Source organism: Piliocolobus tephrosceles, chromosome 15 (assembly GCF_002776525.5).
Source record: "Piliocolobus tephrosceles isolate RC106 chromosome 15, ASM277652v3, whole genome shotgun sequence".
NCBI classification, from domain to species: domain Eukaryota; kingdom Metazoa; phylum Chordata; class Mammalia; order Primates; family Cercopithecidae; genus Piliocolobus; species Piliocolobus tephrosceles.
In genome coordinates this window covers 1,639,792-1,656,708 of record NC_045448.1, presented here as the reverse complement: position 1 = coordinate 1,656,708, position 16,917 = coordinate 1,639,792, and the positions used below count along the sequence as shown (strand labels likewise).

Below are 16,917 nucleotides of genomic sequence, written 5' to 3'. Positions count from 1 at the left end.
CGTCCATGTCCTCGTCCCGGGAGGCTGCGCCCCAGGGCACGGGATTCGAGGAAGGCGACGCTGTGGTAGGCCCGAGCCCGGGCCGGGAGGGCCTCCTGGTGCAGGCCGGGCTCTGCTTTGTGGACAAAACAGTAAAGAGCTGGGAGGTCCGTTGGATGGGGACAGGGCGGGACAGCAAACTCAAGTGGGAGCGCCAGGGGCGTTCACCGAGCGACAGGGGGCATCGCTGGCCTGGGGAATCTGTGAGTGACAGTGGGAGGCAGCACATGCGAGAAGGGCCCGTCGCCAAGGCCCCTCTGGGACAGTGGCCTCCAACCTTTTGGCACAAGGGACCGGTTTCGTGGAAGGTAATTGTTCCACAGAAAAAGGGGGCGTGGCTTCCGGATGAAACCGTTCCACCTGGGACCATCAGGATTCGCGTCTCCTAAGGAGCCCGCAGCCTAGACCCCTGGCAGGCGCAGTTCTCAATAGCATTTGCGTTCTTGTGAGAATCGAATCCCGCCGCTGACCTGACAGGAGGCAGAGCTCCGGTGAGAATGCTGGCTCCCCACCGCTCACCTCCGGCTGTGCCGCCCGGTTCCTAACAGGCCACGGCCCAGGGTTTCGGGACCCCTGCTCTAGGAAATGTTCCAGCATTGGCAGCTGCTCTCACAGAAGCTGCTGGAAGCTCTCCTGGGGGCGGGGGCAATCACGGCTGAGGCCCTGGGGCCGTTCTCAGCTCTGGGATGGAATGGTTGGGACCTAGGCTGAGGCCCAGGGGCCCCGCAGACGGAGAAGCACAGACCTGGACTGAAGTGATGAAGAGAAGGGAGGGGTTTCAGGGCAAACAGCAGAGGCTGTTCGCTGAGAGGATGGCAAGGGGAAGGACGCAGGCCTTTGTGGCCCTCCCTCCCGACCGACCTGCAGCTCCCGGCTATTCACAAACCCAGGGCAAGTCGAAGGGGCCGGGGAGGTTCAGAGGACGGAAGATGCGAGCTACTCCCTGCATTTCTGAGGGTCACACTGAGCGGGGCTGGGCCACAGGCACCGTGGACCGACCAGGCGTCATCCTGGTCCTACAGTCACAGTCTCAGGACCTCTGCAGGAGGCCCTCACCCCAGCCTTCCTCTCAGCCCAGGGCGGCAGCCGCACTCAAGAGTTGTCTTTTTTTCTTTTCTTCTTTTTTTTTTTCTGAGACAGAGCCTTGCTCTGTCGCCCAGGTTGGAGTGCAGTGGTGCAATCTCGGCTCACTGCAACCGCTCCCTCCCGGGTTCAAGAGATTCTCCTGCCCCAGACTCCCGAGTAGCTGGGATTACAGGCGCCCGCCACCATGCCCAGCTAATTTTTGTATTTTTAGTAGAGACAGGGTTTCACCCTGTTCGTCAGGCTGGTTTCAAACTCCTGACCTCATGATCCCCCCACCTCAGCCTCCCAAAGTGCTGGGATTACAAGCATGAGCCACTGCACCCGGCCAAGAGTCTTCTTTCAACTTGGAAGTCCTGCAAAATCCTGCCACAGGCCTCTTCGGGGACTCCGCCTGCACCTTCCAGGGCCTGGGTGCGCTCACACTCACCCTGGACCTCCACTCACTGAGCCATCACAAAATGCATTCAGACATTTTATGCTTTCAGAAATCGTCACTAGGCACCTGCTCTGTCTCCGGCACTCTCCCATCCTGGGGATACAGAGCAGTGAACGAAAATTGCATTTTAATCTTTGCCCTCAAGAATACACATTCTTTTCATTAAACTTCACAAACACAGTCAATTCAATATTTTATTCTCATTTCACAAGTGAGCAAACAGGAATGCATGAGTCTTTCCTAGCCAGCTCCACATCTTATGTGCATTAGAGCATCAGGGCGTGCGGTGTGAGGTCCGATGGGCCTCCTGGTCTCACGAAGGACTTGCCAGATGTGGTCACCTGACTGCAGAGTCTACCTGGATGAGGGTGGCCAAAGCGCAGGCACACCTGCAGGAAGACGTGTGCGACAGCCGCAGTGTGTCCAGTGGCGGGAAAGGGAAAAGTGGCGTTAAAATCCAAGCATCCTATTTTAGGAGAGCCTTAACAGATCTTCTGAGAACTTATTTTTACAAATGAAAACATCCAGCTCGCCGTCAGAAGCAGATTTACGGATAAGCTAGGGGAGCAGAAGTGTCGGCCCACCCCAGCCGGATTTGCAAGGCATGTTGCTGGGATCTGATGGGGAGGCAGGAGAAGACCCAGGAGGGGGCCCCGGAGTGGGGGCGACTGCCAGGTTGTTGCCCAGGCCCCATCAGGGAGGCCTGAAGAGGAGCCTGTTCCCTCTGGAACGCAAGGGGTTCGGTCACGCCCCACACTAAAGAGAGCTTGAGGAGCACAGGGACTTCCGGTGTAAACAGCAGCAGGCACGGTGAGAGGCCCCATCAGAAGCAGCAATGCCAACATCTAGTAACGAATAAATGAGCAAACAAACAGCCAAGGGAACCATGAGCCAGGACCCCCTCAGGGACTATCCAGATTCCTGGGATGCAGTCAGGGTGAGCAGGAGAAGCCAGGGCGCCCACCGTGCCCACCCCGTCACGCCACCCGGCTCCCAGAGGCCTCTCTGCTCCTGGGGCTTCCTGTGGGGCTTGCCCTGGGATAGGAGAGGACACAGGAGCTGATGATGCCAGAGCTGATGACGCTGGGGTTAAAGTCCCCGCTGCTCCTTCTCCCATTGAACCTGGGAACATCATCAGCAAACACAGCAGTTCACAACCACAGAGTTCTGGGATGAACAACAAATACTGGTGATTGTCTTAGACGTTCCAGGGCTACAAAAACAAATACCATACCTCGGGCAGCGTAGAAACCAGAAATTTATTCCTCCAAGTTCTGGAGACTGGAAGTCCAAGACCAAGGTGCCAGCAGATTCAGCGTCAGGCCAGAGCTGCACTGTGGTTGGTAGACGGCGCCTTCTCACTCGGTCCTCACACGGGAGAAGGGGTGAAGGAGCTCTCTGGGTCCCTGTTATAAGGGCACGGATCCCATCACGAGGCCTCCTCACTTCCCACACACCCCTCCCCCTCACACCATCCCGGTGAGGGTCAGAATTTCAGTGCACGCGTTTTCAGGGGACACAGTCAGGCAACAGCAATGATTATTTAGAATTTTATATGAATATTCTGTTATAATTATGAGATGCAAACATCACATCAAAAAAAATAACAACTTAGACCTGTGGTGTTGATGAAGAATACTGAAAATATTTTTATACTAAGATAGGATTTCCCCAAAAACAACCGCTAATATCCCCAGTGGAAAATGTATTATGATCAAGTTCTGCTATGAATTTTCCCGTTTTCTTCAAAAAAAATTTAAAAAAATGTATTACAAAAACAATATCTAGAAAGCTTAATTATATCAGTGCAGATATTAAAGAGATATTTCTAATAATTATGTAATCTGCCTGCGCTAGTAAAGAGTGTTTCTAGATATATCCCTAACACGTATCTGCTCTCAGCAGATGGGGGAGCCAGAAAGGAGATGGTTTTCCTCTGGAGTCGGGCGCGCGCTCCTCCGACTACCCCAGCCAAACTCCACCTTATTTTACTGGCCATCACACCACTTATGGACAGGGTCCGTCTAACACTTAATATATAGGTGGAATACAATGTTATAAAGAGAGAGAATAAACATGTATGTCATATACATATATAAAACATTATAGGCCAGGTGCGGTGGCTCATGCCTGTAATCCTAGCACTTTGGGAGGCCGAGGTGGGTAGATCACCTGAGGTCAGGAGTTGAAGACTAGCCTGGCCAATATGGTGAAACCATGTCTCTACTAAAAATACAAAAATTAGCCAGGCGTGGTGGCACACACCTGTAATCCCAGAGGCCGTAATCCTGTAATCAGGAGGGAGAGGCAGGAGAATCAGTGGAACCCAGGAGGCGGAGGCTGCAGTGAGCCAACATCGTGCCACTGCACTCCAGCCTGGGCGACAGAGAGAGCCTCTGTCTCAAAAAAAAAAAAAAAAAAAAACACATTATCTACAGAAGTTTTTCACCTCACCCATAGTTAAGTGCCAGATGGCCCCTGGCCGGTGGCACAGTGAGGACTCCAGTTGACCAGCATGTCCAAGAGCCCCTGGGAGGGAGGGAAGGCCCCTCAGAGGCTGAGGAGTTGTGAGGAAGCCGAGGCACGGGACTGCGTGGAAGAGGCACTCCGCACACAGGACGTGCCGTCTTCAGCAAACACCCGACAGGATAGAAAAGGAGGCAGAGGCGCCTTCCTGCCCCGGAGGCCACGGGCCACGTCTGCCACATGCACTGTGAAGAGCTGAGCCACATCCTGACGTCAACAAACCAGTGGCTGAGAAAAGTGAAGAGACACCGGGAAGTTTGAGAACAGACTGAATAGCTGATGATATTAGAAAACTGTCTAAAAATTGTGGGTGAGATAAGGAGACTGCGGTTATGTTTTCACCCTTGAGACTGGGGAAGCAGGAGGGGCACAGGTGACTGGCCTTGAGGGACAGCTGAGTTTGGGGTGAGTTCATCATTCTGCGCTCTCTACTTTTGTAGATTTGAAATTAACTTTTAAACCCAACCTTTCTATAAGCTTGATGCTTCCCATAGTAAAGAAGATTTTTAAGCAACATTATCACTCTATAAAAGTTTCAAAAAGCTCTGAAAGTTATACAATGAAGGGCAAATTTCTTCCGCGCTCAGAGCCCCAGCTCCCAAGATCCCCCCTGAGAGGCAGCTCCAGCCGAGCGCCCATGACCAGCACTCACCACATGCGTGAGTACACGGACACACACATGATGCACACACACATGCACCCGTGTGCATAACTGTCATGCTGTACGCATTGGTCTTTTTGCTTTTTCTCATTGTCAGACAGCCTTTTGCTGGCAACCAACCTAGTAATATAATGCTCTTCTACACCTTGCTTACCACTGCTTCCCTGCGGCGCTGGGACACTAGACAGTTGACTAATGGCCGTCCTGTGTCTTGTCCACAGCCTTTCAGGATGCCCGAGAGCCACGTCAGCGATGAAGAAGGCAAAGCTTTCTGGAGAGCAGATGCTGACCATCAAACAGCGGGCCAGCAACGGTGAGCACCCCTCCAGCCCTCGTGGCACACATGGTCAGGAAGGCCCAGCGGGCACAGCCACGCCAGCTCTGTGTCCTTTAACAGTTACAGCTCACTTTTCTTAGAAAGCAGGGGCAGGGATAATTCTGGCTCTCTCATCTATAAAGCTAAGCAACTTGAGAAAAAAAGCAGTCTTTCTCAAAACCGTCTCCCCGCTTCACCAACTGCACTACTCACCGGAATCACAAGCCCAAGTCCTGAGGGTCTCTCCAGCACTGGTCGATTTGTTCCCTGGAACCCCAGTGTGCCCACATTTCTGCCTCTGTCCCTCAGGCCCTCATCTGCAGTTTCTCCACCCAGGAGCAGCTTTGGGGCCCCCCCAGGCCACAGATAACAAGGATGGCACCCCTCCCCCTGTCACCCTCACTCTCAGCATGTCTAGTGCCTGATTTTCTTGATTCCACCTGCAACTCTGTTTTGTTCTGAGGGTGTCTCTTGTCACCAACTGGCACAGGTGTGTAGAGAGTTCTGCAAAGGAAAATTGGGGGCCTCTGGAGGAGCAGGAGAGAAGAGAGCCACTTAAACCCTTAGAAACATGCACAGTCCACTCTCATGACCTGGGGACTCTATTTGCGAGTTCACCTCCCTGCGGAAAGTCATTTGTAGACACAGGCAGTGGTCTCAGTGCTTTCGTAGTTACTCCTGTGCATTCACAGAGCAGCTGAAGTGTCTGGTGTTCCTAAGTGCAGGGGGCTGTGACGTGCCTCACAGAGAAAACACACACGTTAGCCAAGCTCCCTTCAGACAGGAGTCATGGTTTTGACTGTTGGCTCTAAGTTCAATGTTAAGGAATCCACAGTATCTATTAAATAAGTTGTCTTTAAATTGGAGCACACATAAAACAGGTGTATTAGTCCATTCTCATACTGCTATGAAGAAGTACCCGAGACTGGGTAATTTATAAAGAAAAGAGGATTCATCGACTCACAGCTCCACACGGCTGGGGAGGTCTCAGGAAACCTACAATCATGGCGCAAAGGGAAGCAAACATGTCCTTCTTCACATGGCGGCAGGAGAAAGAAGTTCAGAGAGAAGTGGGAAAAGCCCCTAATAAAACCTCCAGATCTCGTGAGAACTCAGTATCAGGAGCAGCCTGGAGGTAACCACCCCCATGATTCAATTACCTCCCACCAGGTCCCTCCCAAGACATGTGGAGGTTATGGGAACTATAATTCAAGATGAGATTTGGGTGGGGACACAGCCAAACAATATTAACAGGGTTTTTTTTATTTTTCGACTGACAAAAATGGGACCAGAGGCTGGCAGGAGCTTGGCCCCTTGTTTCCAGAAGCAGTGATTCTGCTCTCAGCCTGTGTGCAGATAACTTTACAGCGCATGGCCCCTGGGAATAATGAGATCAGCTGTAACCTGTAGCCATTGAGCAGACTGGTCCCCTTCACAGCAGAAGCCCAGCCTCCCCTTCTCAGCTCTCACTTGCAAGATGCACCCCTAATTTTGTATTTCTAAAAGGAGCCGGCAAAGCTCTTCAAGCACCACAAAGCACGGGATGCCCTGGGCTGAAGGCTCCCAGACCTATGATGCACAGATCCGTCCTGTAAAGCTGACCCTGGGCAGAACCTGGGACCCTCCTGCTGTACGTTTACCAAAGGGCACCTCCTCCCCAAATCCACTGAGTGAGCCACACCTGAGCAGCTCCCCAGCATGCAGGCATGAAGCCCCTGGCCACAGCCATGGGGGTCTCCTCTCATCTGACTGTTATTGGTGGTCCTGAGGACAGCATGAGAGATACCTGCATGTCTCACGTGTGTGCCTGCAGGATTCCCTGTGCCAGCAGCCAGCACAAACTATTCCTCAACATGTGGCCCATTGTTCACCAGAAAGGTCATCAGCTTCCTGATATTGGTCCTCAGAGTCTGGGGCTCCTGCAGGCATCCTGCCTCCCAGGCTGCTCCTGTCAGTATCTGCCTTCCAGAATACCCTGACCCACCCTCACAACCTCCCCCTGCGGGTGCAGTCCCAAGCAGCCAGTGTAAGGACCCTGCTTTTGAGATACCAGGATAGCTGACGTTTGCTTCCCAGTTAGTACGGAGCAGTGTTCCTTGCCAGAAAGAAAACATTCCCTGATCTCCATCCACATGCCAGGCGCTTTTCAAAATACTTAGAGGGCATTTCACCCCTGAATAACCCTGGATTAAAGCGGAAATCCTTAGACAATGATCTGAGTCCATGTGCCTTTGTTCCCCATTAATGAAGGAAGTGGCGGTTAGGTTAGGTAGTCCAGTTCAAAACAGAAAAGGGGCCGGGCGCAGTGGCTCAAGCCTGTAATCCCAGCACTTTGGGAGGCCGAGACGGGCGGATCACGAGGTCAGGAGATCGAGACCATCCTGGCTAACACGGTGAAACCCCGTCTCTACTAAAAATACAAAAAAACTAGCCGGGCGAGGTGGCGGGCGCCTGTAGTCCCAGCTACTCAGGAGGCTGAGGCAGGAGAATGGCGTGAACCCGGGAGGCGGAGCTTGCAGTGAGCCGAGATCCAGCCACTGCACTCCAGCCTGGGCGACAGAGCAAGACTCTGTCTCAAAAAAAAAAAAAAAAAAACAAAAAACAAAAACAAAAACAAAACAGAAAAGGAAAGAAAACATGGAGAGAACAGATCTGCCGATCCTAGAGGAGGAGCCATTCACACCTGGGCTGGTCCACCTGGGCAGCGGTGGGCAGATCCCTGAGGTGGCCGTCTCTTCGTTGGCGGGCCTGAGTCGGCATTTAGGGCACTAGACATTCCCATTACTGCCGCACACAAGGAGTTAATTCACAAAAACAGGTGCTAACTCGGAGGGATGAAGATAAGCAGTTGGTCTGTGACTCTAAACTAGAGGAACCAACAACTGGGCTTCATCCCCCGGAAAGCAGCCAGGGCACGGGCACTCCAGGGTCACCGCCCACCCGCTGGGCCCAGCTCCTGCTGCTGGGCAGCCTTCAGCCAGGTCGCTGCATTCCACCCGAGCTGCCGGACACAGTTCGTGCAGTGCTAAGTTTCAGGACAGAAAGTTCCCCTTCTGCAGATCCTACTGCACGCACGTCCACGGGTGAAAAAGAGGAGCTGCAGGTCACTGGGAGAACAGCTGGTGGAAGTGGGTCCCACCCAGGTCTTCCTAAGTCCAAGTGGGTGCTGACGCCTGGGGCTGTTGATTCCTAACACTGTTTGCACCAAACCGAGAGGGTTCTTACTGATCCCCACAGCAGTTGTGTGCCCAGGCATCATTTCCGTGTCTGTGTAGCTAATCCAGGAAAGGGAATCTTTCCTGCTGCTCTTCAGAGGACAGAGGCACAGCATCCAATTTCTGCTGCCATGGTACCATGCTTCGCATCCGAAGCTCTGTGTTCCTGTTGCCTTTGCCACAGATGTGGAAAAGACAATCCCTCTCTTTCTTTTTTTGGACTGGATCTCACTCTGTCACCCAGGCTGGAGAGCAGCAGCACGATCTTGGCTTACTGCAGTCTCCGCCTCCCAGGGTCAAGCGATCCTCCCACCTCAGCCTCCTGAGTCGCTGGGACTACAGCTGTGCACCACCACACCCAGATAATTTTTGTATTTTTGGTAGAGATGGAGCTTCGCCACGTTGCCCAGGCTGCTCTCAAACTCCTGTGTTCAAGCAATCTACCTGCCTCCGCCTCTCAAAGTGCTAGGATTACAGGCGTGAGCCACCGTGCCTGGCCTGAAATATGTTAGTAGAGACGAGATCTCACTATGTTGCCCACTGTTTGCTCCTGACCTCCTGAGCTCAAGCGATCTGCCCACCTCAGCCTCCCAAAGTGCTGGTATTACAGGCGTGAGCCACCACGCCTGGCCTTCTTTTCTTTCATATCCTTAGTGTAAAGCATTTCCTGGGGTCATTTTCTCACAAGATGCTCAGCAGCTTCCCTCCGCATGAGGCCCAGATACTGTGCGGGACAGAGAAGCCCCCGGGACCCACCGTGAGGCACTGACTCGGCCAAGAAGGACCCTGGCACTGGATTTTAGTTCTTTCTCTTGAGCATTTGACAGGGAAGCAGCTATTCCAAATGTCCTTGAGGTTCCCTTCTGGCTCTAAAGTATTTTTCTTTCTTTCTTTTTTAAGTTTAGGGACGAGCCTACTCTCATGTCTCTCCTCGACAAGGATCCCCTTATTTTCTTTATCCGTGGAGTGATCTCATCACGCATTAGCCCTCAGCTCTGCCTGAGCAGCCAGGGTGACCCTGTTAGTGAGTCTCCCTTCAGAACCCTGTTGCAGTTCGCCGTATGCCTCTTAGCGCCTTGGCACCTTGGCTGAAGTTGTACAATCAGTGGCTTTTTGGGGGGTAGTGGGGGCAGGGGCAGTGTTGAGGAGAGAAGGAAATAAGATAATGCTTTTTCTTTCCTTTTACTATCACAGCAGAAAGCAAGCTAGGGAAAGGAGCTCTAACCTCCATCGAGCCCCGAAAACATGAAGCACTTTGTCAGGAACTTCATCTACTTATTTCGCTTAATATTCCTGAGAGCTCCAAAGTGTGGGAACTCACATTTCTACTTCAGCTGTAAGGAGAAGGAAATTCCAAGAGGCTTGGAAATTCCACCAAGCCATTAGTGAGAGTGACCAGTGCTGGCTGGGTTCACCACGGGACGCTGGTCTCTCAAGCGCTACCAGGATCCTGAAATAAATCAAAATCTTCCAGGACCATGCTATGCTAATTTGAGTAGGATTTTTTACTTGTTTGGTTTGGTGTCCAATGGGTGGATTTTCTGGCTCTGAGATGCTGCTTTTCAGCTGGGGCCCTCCCTGCTCGGGCCAGTTTTTTTATAATGGCAGTTTCTTCCTGAGGGCTCACAGGCCAACTGGTGGAATGTATTATAAAACCCTGTTTGTGGCTGGGCACAGTGGCTCACGCCTATAATCCCAGCACTTTGGGAGGCTGAGGCAGGCAGATCACCTGAGGTCAGGAGTTCGAGACCAGCCTGGCCAACATGGTGAAACCCCATCTCTACTAAAAATACCAAAAATTAGCCAGGTGTAGTGGCAGGTGCCTGTAATCCCAGCTACTCAGGAGGCTGAGACAGGAGAATCACTTGAATCCGAGAGGTGGAGGCCGAGGTCACGCCATCGCACTCCAGCCTGGGTAACAAGAGCAAACTCCATCTCAAAACAAACAACAACAACAAAATTCTAGTTTCAGCCTAACCATCCACAAAGTGAGGCTCAGCTCAGAGGCCCCAGCAACCCCAGGGACTGCTTCCTGGGCCAGGGACTGCCCTGCTGCAGGGGGAAGGGGAATTCCCACCCAACCCAGAGCTCTCCTCTCCCTGAGGGGACTTCACACGTGCCTGGGGCTCGTAGGCTGTCCCAGGGATGTGGCTGTGGACAGCTCTGCAGAATTAGTTTGCAGGCCCTCCTCTTCCACATTCCCTCCTCCTCCAGAATCCTATGGGCCGGGAATGTCTCTGTGACCTGCCGGTTCTTCCTGGCACCGTTTCCCTGTCTCCCTCCTCCCCCTTACAAAGGAATGGCATGCTGTATGAAGCCGCATGGGCAGCCCCAGGACTGAGATGTTCCCAGGCTCCCACAAAGGGCTGTTGGTGACCACTTGGGCCTGAGGGTGGTCCCCCAGGACAGAGCAGAGCTACAGAAGTAATATCCACCCATCCGTCACCCCCAGAACAAAATTAGAGATGAAAGGTTGTCATGGGACCCGGGTCAAGACTTTTGTTTGGATTTAAAATGACACTGACTTCTGTCAGAACAGTTGACCTGATCTGGCAGATCAATTAGATAACCAAGCGTGATAGGCCAGTTAGTTTGACATTTCTCATAAATTCTTCAAACTAAACATCCCGGTCCAAGGTTTTTGATGGAAATATATTGAAAGGCCTCTGCAAGATGGGATCCCTAGGAACGTGCTTGAGAAATTTGCCCGTGATGGCTGTGGAGGGTGGAAGCGTCACCAGGTGGTGTTCTGAGGGCCTCCTTCACACGGAGGTGTTCTAGAGGCATTTGAATGCTTGCAGTTTAACAGAAGCTTGTGGGAAATGCTTCTTAAATGACACATTCATTCATAATTTAGTTGCTTTATGAATTGGGATTTTTTTGCATTGGGTATTTTTATCTTGGGGGTATAAATTTTTTTTTTTTTCATTTCACTAAAAGCAGCATCTAAGGCCCAATCCCACTGATCCGTCACTTTCTCTTACTCTCATCTTTCTGACGTCTTGGTAGAGAGGAGCCTCCACCTCTGCCCTGCTGATGTCAGCAGGGGCTTGGGGTGCTTTCAGGCCTCGGACTCTGGTTGATTGCACCCCTTCTTCCCTTCTGTCTGCAAAGCTTGAAAACAGCATCTACCCACTGGGAGCCTCCTAGGAGGCCTGGATACATTTTCCATTCGTTTTGAGTAAAGATCCATTGTGGTGCTGTGTGACCAATGAGAACAGCAATCTCGAATCCTGAATTTTCTAGGGTGATTGTGTTTGCCAAACTCCTGCTCTCCTTCTGTGTACACCCAATTGTGTGAGGTCAAGTGGTCACAAATAGAGAGGAATCTCCATCTCTTTGGTGTTGGCAGTGTAATGTTGCCAGTAACCAGACACAGCCAGTCAGGTAAGCAGGTGTCCAGAATGTCCTTTGTAAATACGGGCATCTGGGCCCTGTGCCCAGCTATGCCAGGACTGATCCATGTGCCCTGTGGACCTCGGCAGAGCAGCAGTCACCCACCAGGGACACTCAGATGGTCAGGTACACACTCATTCTGACAGAGTTTACAAATTGGGAATTCTGTTAGTTAATACATTTTTTTTTAATCATTCAGAATGAGATTTTTTTTATTCGCTAAATGTCGAATATTCAGAGAGCCGTTTTGTGGCTGTCTCCCTCCAGCCAGTCCCCATGTCCCTCTCCCACTTCCCACAGCTTCCTGTTGGTGGATAAGGTGAGGTCATCCTTAGCATTTGCTGGACTTCATTTGTGGTTACATGTCTGTTGCCCATTTTCCGACTCAGAACCTAAGCTGAGTGAAGGCAGGGAGGACCTGGCCTTGTTGGTGAATGTGCCTGCAGAGCCTGGCTCCAAGTCTCGAGTGTTTGCAGAATGTCTGATGCAGGGAGCGAGTTGGGAGAGAGAACAAAAGCAGGAGAAAATAGGCCGGGCTCAGCAAATCAGCACCCAGGACCAGGTGGTTTTTGCCTCGTGTCCCAAGGATATATCTAAGACCCAGGTTAACTGTCCCAGGGAGCTTGACCCTCAAAGTGCCTGGGAATCTTCTGTGTGTCTCGATTGTTTTTGTGGGGGGACTTAGGTGGGGAAGGGGCAGTGGTAGGGAATAGAAAGACTCAAGATTGTGATGATTTTTTCCTTTCTAATTCAAGAGTCTATTTTCCAAGCAAATTCAATTACGAATATAAAAGGAACAAAGAAAACTCCCAAAATTTTAACTCTAATATTTTTGTATATAATAGTTTTAACATAACTAATATTCATTATTACAGGTATAGAAAATGATGAAGAAATCAAACAGTTAGATGAAGAAATCAAGGAGCTAAATGAATCCAATTCCCAGATGGAAGCCGATATGATTAAACTCAGAACTCAGGTAACAGTTTTTGAAGCCCTCAATTTTAGCTCTAACACGTGCTATTATACTACAGACACATGGCATGAAATTGGCTTTTAGGAGAGCTGTCGTTTCCGCTTTCTTTGCTCTTTTACTTCCTTTATTTTTCCACCTTATGACCTTGATCTTCCACAGATACCATTCCATGGCAGTGTTTGCTGTAGCAGGGGCCATGGTTCTCTCGTTTTCAGTCTGCATGTGTGTTTGTCTTTTTTAATAAAGGGCATTTGCGAATAGGCATTTTCAGAGGATCACCTGTTCCTGCAAACAATGAGGGCTTTCCTTCCAAGATACTTCAGGTCCTTGTGTTATTTAATCACTATATTAAATGGATAGCGACAGCCGAGGTTCCCAGAATTTAAAACAAGGAGTGCCTGCCACATAGGACTCCTGGGTGTCTGGGGTTTGGGGAAGCAGCCCCAGTGACTTGCGGCTGCAGAGCCTGGGGTTGGGAAGAGAGAGCAGTGGCCGCTGGCAGAGCAGCTGTGGTCACTTAACCCCCTCCGTGCCCACAAGCAGCCCACAGGGTAAACATCCTCAGCCTCATCTTAAACATACAGCTTCTAAGACGGAGAGGCAGCTTCCTCAGCCAAGCCGAGGCCACAGAGGCCAGGCTGGACCCTGTCTGACCGTGAGCCTTGTGCCTGGCATCCCCCACCTTGCTGCGTTAGGGTCCCAGTCGCCTAAGTACACTCTGGGAATGGAATTTATTTGCTGACCACCCGACCCTCAGGGTGAGCAGAGGTGTCCTGTCTTCTTAGAAATGAGGTCTCCATTCCGGCCCCTCCCCAGCAGGCCGTGGTGTGATGAGGTTCTCAGAGGATGCTGACCAGCCTCCAGGAAGGTTGCTCAGTTTGCTGGGAATGAGCCCGAGGACTGGATGGAAATGAGGACGGTGATGCCACCGGCCACCTGCGTGATGATGCTGTCCTCCTAATGAACTCGGAGGGGCTCCCTTATTACCCCCCTCTGTAAATGAAGAGGCTGAGGCTGGGGAAGGTTGAGGGCCTTTCCCGTGGTCAGCGAGGTGTGGTCAGTGGCTCTGCTCTGCTCGGCTGAGGCTGGGGAAGGTTGAGGGTCTTTCCCGTGGTCAGCGAGGTGTGGTCAATGGCTCTGCTCTGCTCAACAGGTGGTTTTCAGCCACTGGGCACAGCTTTCCCAAGGATGGAGACATCCTCTGGGGCTGGGGCCCCACCAAGCAACCGAAAGGGATTTCCAGGTCCCCCTGTGGGTACCAAGGATGAGGCCAAGGGCGGGAACTCCCCACAAGGCCGTGTGGCTGCTGCCTGGGTGTTTTGATGCCAACCTCCTTCCCCAGAGGGCATCACTGCCTTGATCTCACCAACCTGGTGGCCCCAGGGGCTGTGTTCAGGCCTTCCTAGAATCTCACATTGGCCTGGCTGGGGCTCACCCAACACAGGTTGGAATTTCCCTTAAGACTTACCTGAATGTTGGGCTTGGGGAATAGAGTAACAGCCTGTGGCATTTCTCAGCCCTGGGACCAGCCGAGGCCATGGAGGCGGCATCTTAGACTGTATAGGAGACTCCATGGCTACCGGAGCAGCCACGAGCTGCTGGTTCTGGGAGAGAGTAGGAGGTGACCTAGTCAGCAAAGATTATTTAATTGGGACAGATCAATTCACGCTTGAGTATTACTCCGTTCTCACACTGCTAATAAATACCTGAGACTGGGTAGTTTACAAAGGAAATGGGTTTAATGGACTCACAGTTGTATTCTGTTTATGAGGGCGACAAGCCGAAAATCTTAATTTATTTCCTCCTTTGAATGGCACCTTTTGGGGCACTCTCTGATGAGGCAGAATGTCCTTGTCTGTCCAGGGTGTTGTAGGTGGTCTACTGGGGCAACCCAGTTCCAGCAGGGTGCCCTTCAGGAAGGGGGTTCTTCCCACTTTCCAAAACCCCTCCCTCCGCAGTGAAGGCCGGCTGCTCCGTGGCCGTCCATGAGGGACGGACAGCAGCTCTGACGCCAGCTGGGGATGAAGCACTGGGGCTGGGGCTCAGCCTGGGGCTGAGTAGGCTTAGAGGTCATGCCGCCTGGGTCTGCGCCCTAGGAAACAGCACATGTGCCTGCGAAGGCTGCTTAGAGTAGGAATCTCAGGTACTCTCTGCACCTGCACGGGCGTGGCCTCCCCATCAGGAAGCACTCAGGTTTGTGGCCGTTCTCACTGGTTCCTTTGTGCCTTTCTTTATCTCTGAGATGAGTAGTTGCTCCTAACAGCATGTATTTGGACCTGATGTCAAAAATGAATGTGAAGAGTTCACACGTATTCTCACTGACTCGGCTGATGAGAGAGGTGACTTCCCAGATGTGCCCAGGGATGGATCTTCCTCTATTGTGCTGAGCCAGAGTCCCCCAGCTCTGCAGCTCTCAGGGTCGGATGAAGAGTGCAGTCCGGAAGTTGTTTTGTGAGCACCAGGCCTGAGCTCAGAGACAGACAGCTGCTGACGCAGGCAGCTTAGAGCCTGATACTCCTTAAACGGGTTAGACCTGGGGCAAAACTTAACCAGAAAACAACGTGCGCCCACAGCCAGGAGCCCTCCATGCTGTCTGTGCCTCGGCCACTGCCCGGGAAGTATGGAGGAGGAACATGGGGCAGGCCAGCTCTCCAGGGCATAAAGCAGCCCTGCCTGACGGCCTTGACCTCCCTGCAGCAGCCTTCACACCCCTTGCATTTTCCTTTAGAAGGTCCTGACTTTCCCATGCCTCTCAGGCCCTCACACCCTCAGGGATCATGGCCAGGAAGGGGAACAGGCCCAAATCCCGTGTTTTCTTGTCCACTCTGACCCAAGAGAAAGGCAGGTTTCTCCCAGTGCCCCATGACACGTTCAAGACACACTGACACGGGGATGCAGGCCTGTGCACAGAGCCCATGCCAGAGACGACACAGGGCTGCAGGCCTGTCCCAAGCCCAAGCCATGAGATAGATGAGAAGTGGATGCCCATGGCCCGATGTTCTCTCTGGAACGGAAACAGAGGGAGGAACGGTAGAGTCAGTGCTCAGGCCTGCAGCCCGGTGATGAGGGTCCTGCACAGGGAGGGGTCTAGGCTTTAATCTGGTAAAGAACAGATCCAAGAGAAGGAAAAAGGAAACTCCGTCCAAACCTTTAAATTTCAAACCTGTGCTGGACGGGGAGACCACTGCGCCTGTGCCGGATGGGGGAGACCCTAGCGACTGGGCCGGATTGGGGAGACCCTAGCGACTGGGCCGGATGGGGGAGACCCCCGCACCTGTGCCGGATGGAAGGAGACCGCAGCGCCTCTGCCAGATAAGGGGGAGACCCCCGCGCCTGTGCCGGATGCGGGAAAGGCCGCCCCGCCACTCTCTGCGGAAGGGGTTTTGTGTTACATCTCAAGCCCGGGAGTGTTCTTACTAAAACTTGGAAAGGTTTTTTTCACTGTTCAGTTGTAAGAATTCAAATTAGGACAAACCCAATTTTATTTCATTGAGAAGATGAGTTTTCCAATTTGGAATGTGTTTAAACACTATTTGGGGTCCAATTAGTGCGACCAAATACAATTCGTATGTGGCTGAAAAATCCATTCTTATGCTTGGCAGCTTGAAGAGTGAGTCTCAGGGACTTGGCCTCGCACAAATGCAATCAGAAGTCCCGACACCGGCCGGGCGCGGTGGCTCAAGCCTGTAATCCCAGCACGTTGGGAGGCTGAGGCGGGCAGATCACGAGGTCAGGAGACCAAGACCATCGTGGCTAACACGGTGAAACCCCGTCTCTACTAAAAATAAAAAATAAGAAATAATTAGGTGGGCGAGGTGGCAGGCGCCTGTAGTCCCAGCTACTCAGGAGGCTGAGGCAGGAGAATGGCGGGAACCCAACCAGGCTTCCTCCCGGGGTGGCCCAGCACCAGCAGAACGGCCGAGGTGCCTGTGGGATCTGCTGTTTCCCCAACTCCATTCAACTGGATTCAGTGTGGCCTCAGCTTCAGGGTCTGGGGCACCCACGCTGGGCACACCCAAGCCTTGGTTCTGGACTCCAAGATGCCCCAGACACGTCTCATCCGATTCAACTCGGTTCACACCAGACCCCAGAGCAGAGACAAGAAAAGCTTGCCCTGGGCCCCAGGGGACACCCAGAAGTTGCTTGTTATCAGAATCTGGAAAAAAGCGGACTGCCACTGAGGAAGAGAGAGCAGGGGACTCAAGTGCTGGGTGCGGCCTGGGCAAGCGGCGTTGGTGTGAACTACATGAGTGCTGAGGGCCTGAG

General features: G+C 52.3%; 1 protein-coding gene across 11 annotated transcripts in view; it reads left to right on the top strand.

The window, feature by feature from the left end:
- The window catches only part of MYT1L (myelin transcription factor 1 like), a 537,379-nt gene that overhangs the window by 512,866 nt on the left and 7,596 nt on the right, over positions 1-16,917 (top strand). For 9 of the 11 annotated variants that reach the window (XM_023192653.3, XM_023192648.1, XM_023192649.3 and 6 more), the window contains 2 exons: positions 4,970-5,061; positions 12,551-12,654. In XM_023192653.3, coding sequence (XP_023048421.1) covers positions 4,970-5,061; positions 12,551-12,654 — 196 coding nt within the window. Of the gene's footprint in view, positions 1-4,969; positions 5,062-12,550; positions 12,661-16,917 lie in introns of all 11 variants that reach the window. The other 2 variants (XM_023192656.1, XM_023192658.3) reach the window with 1 other exon arrangement.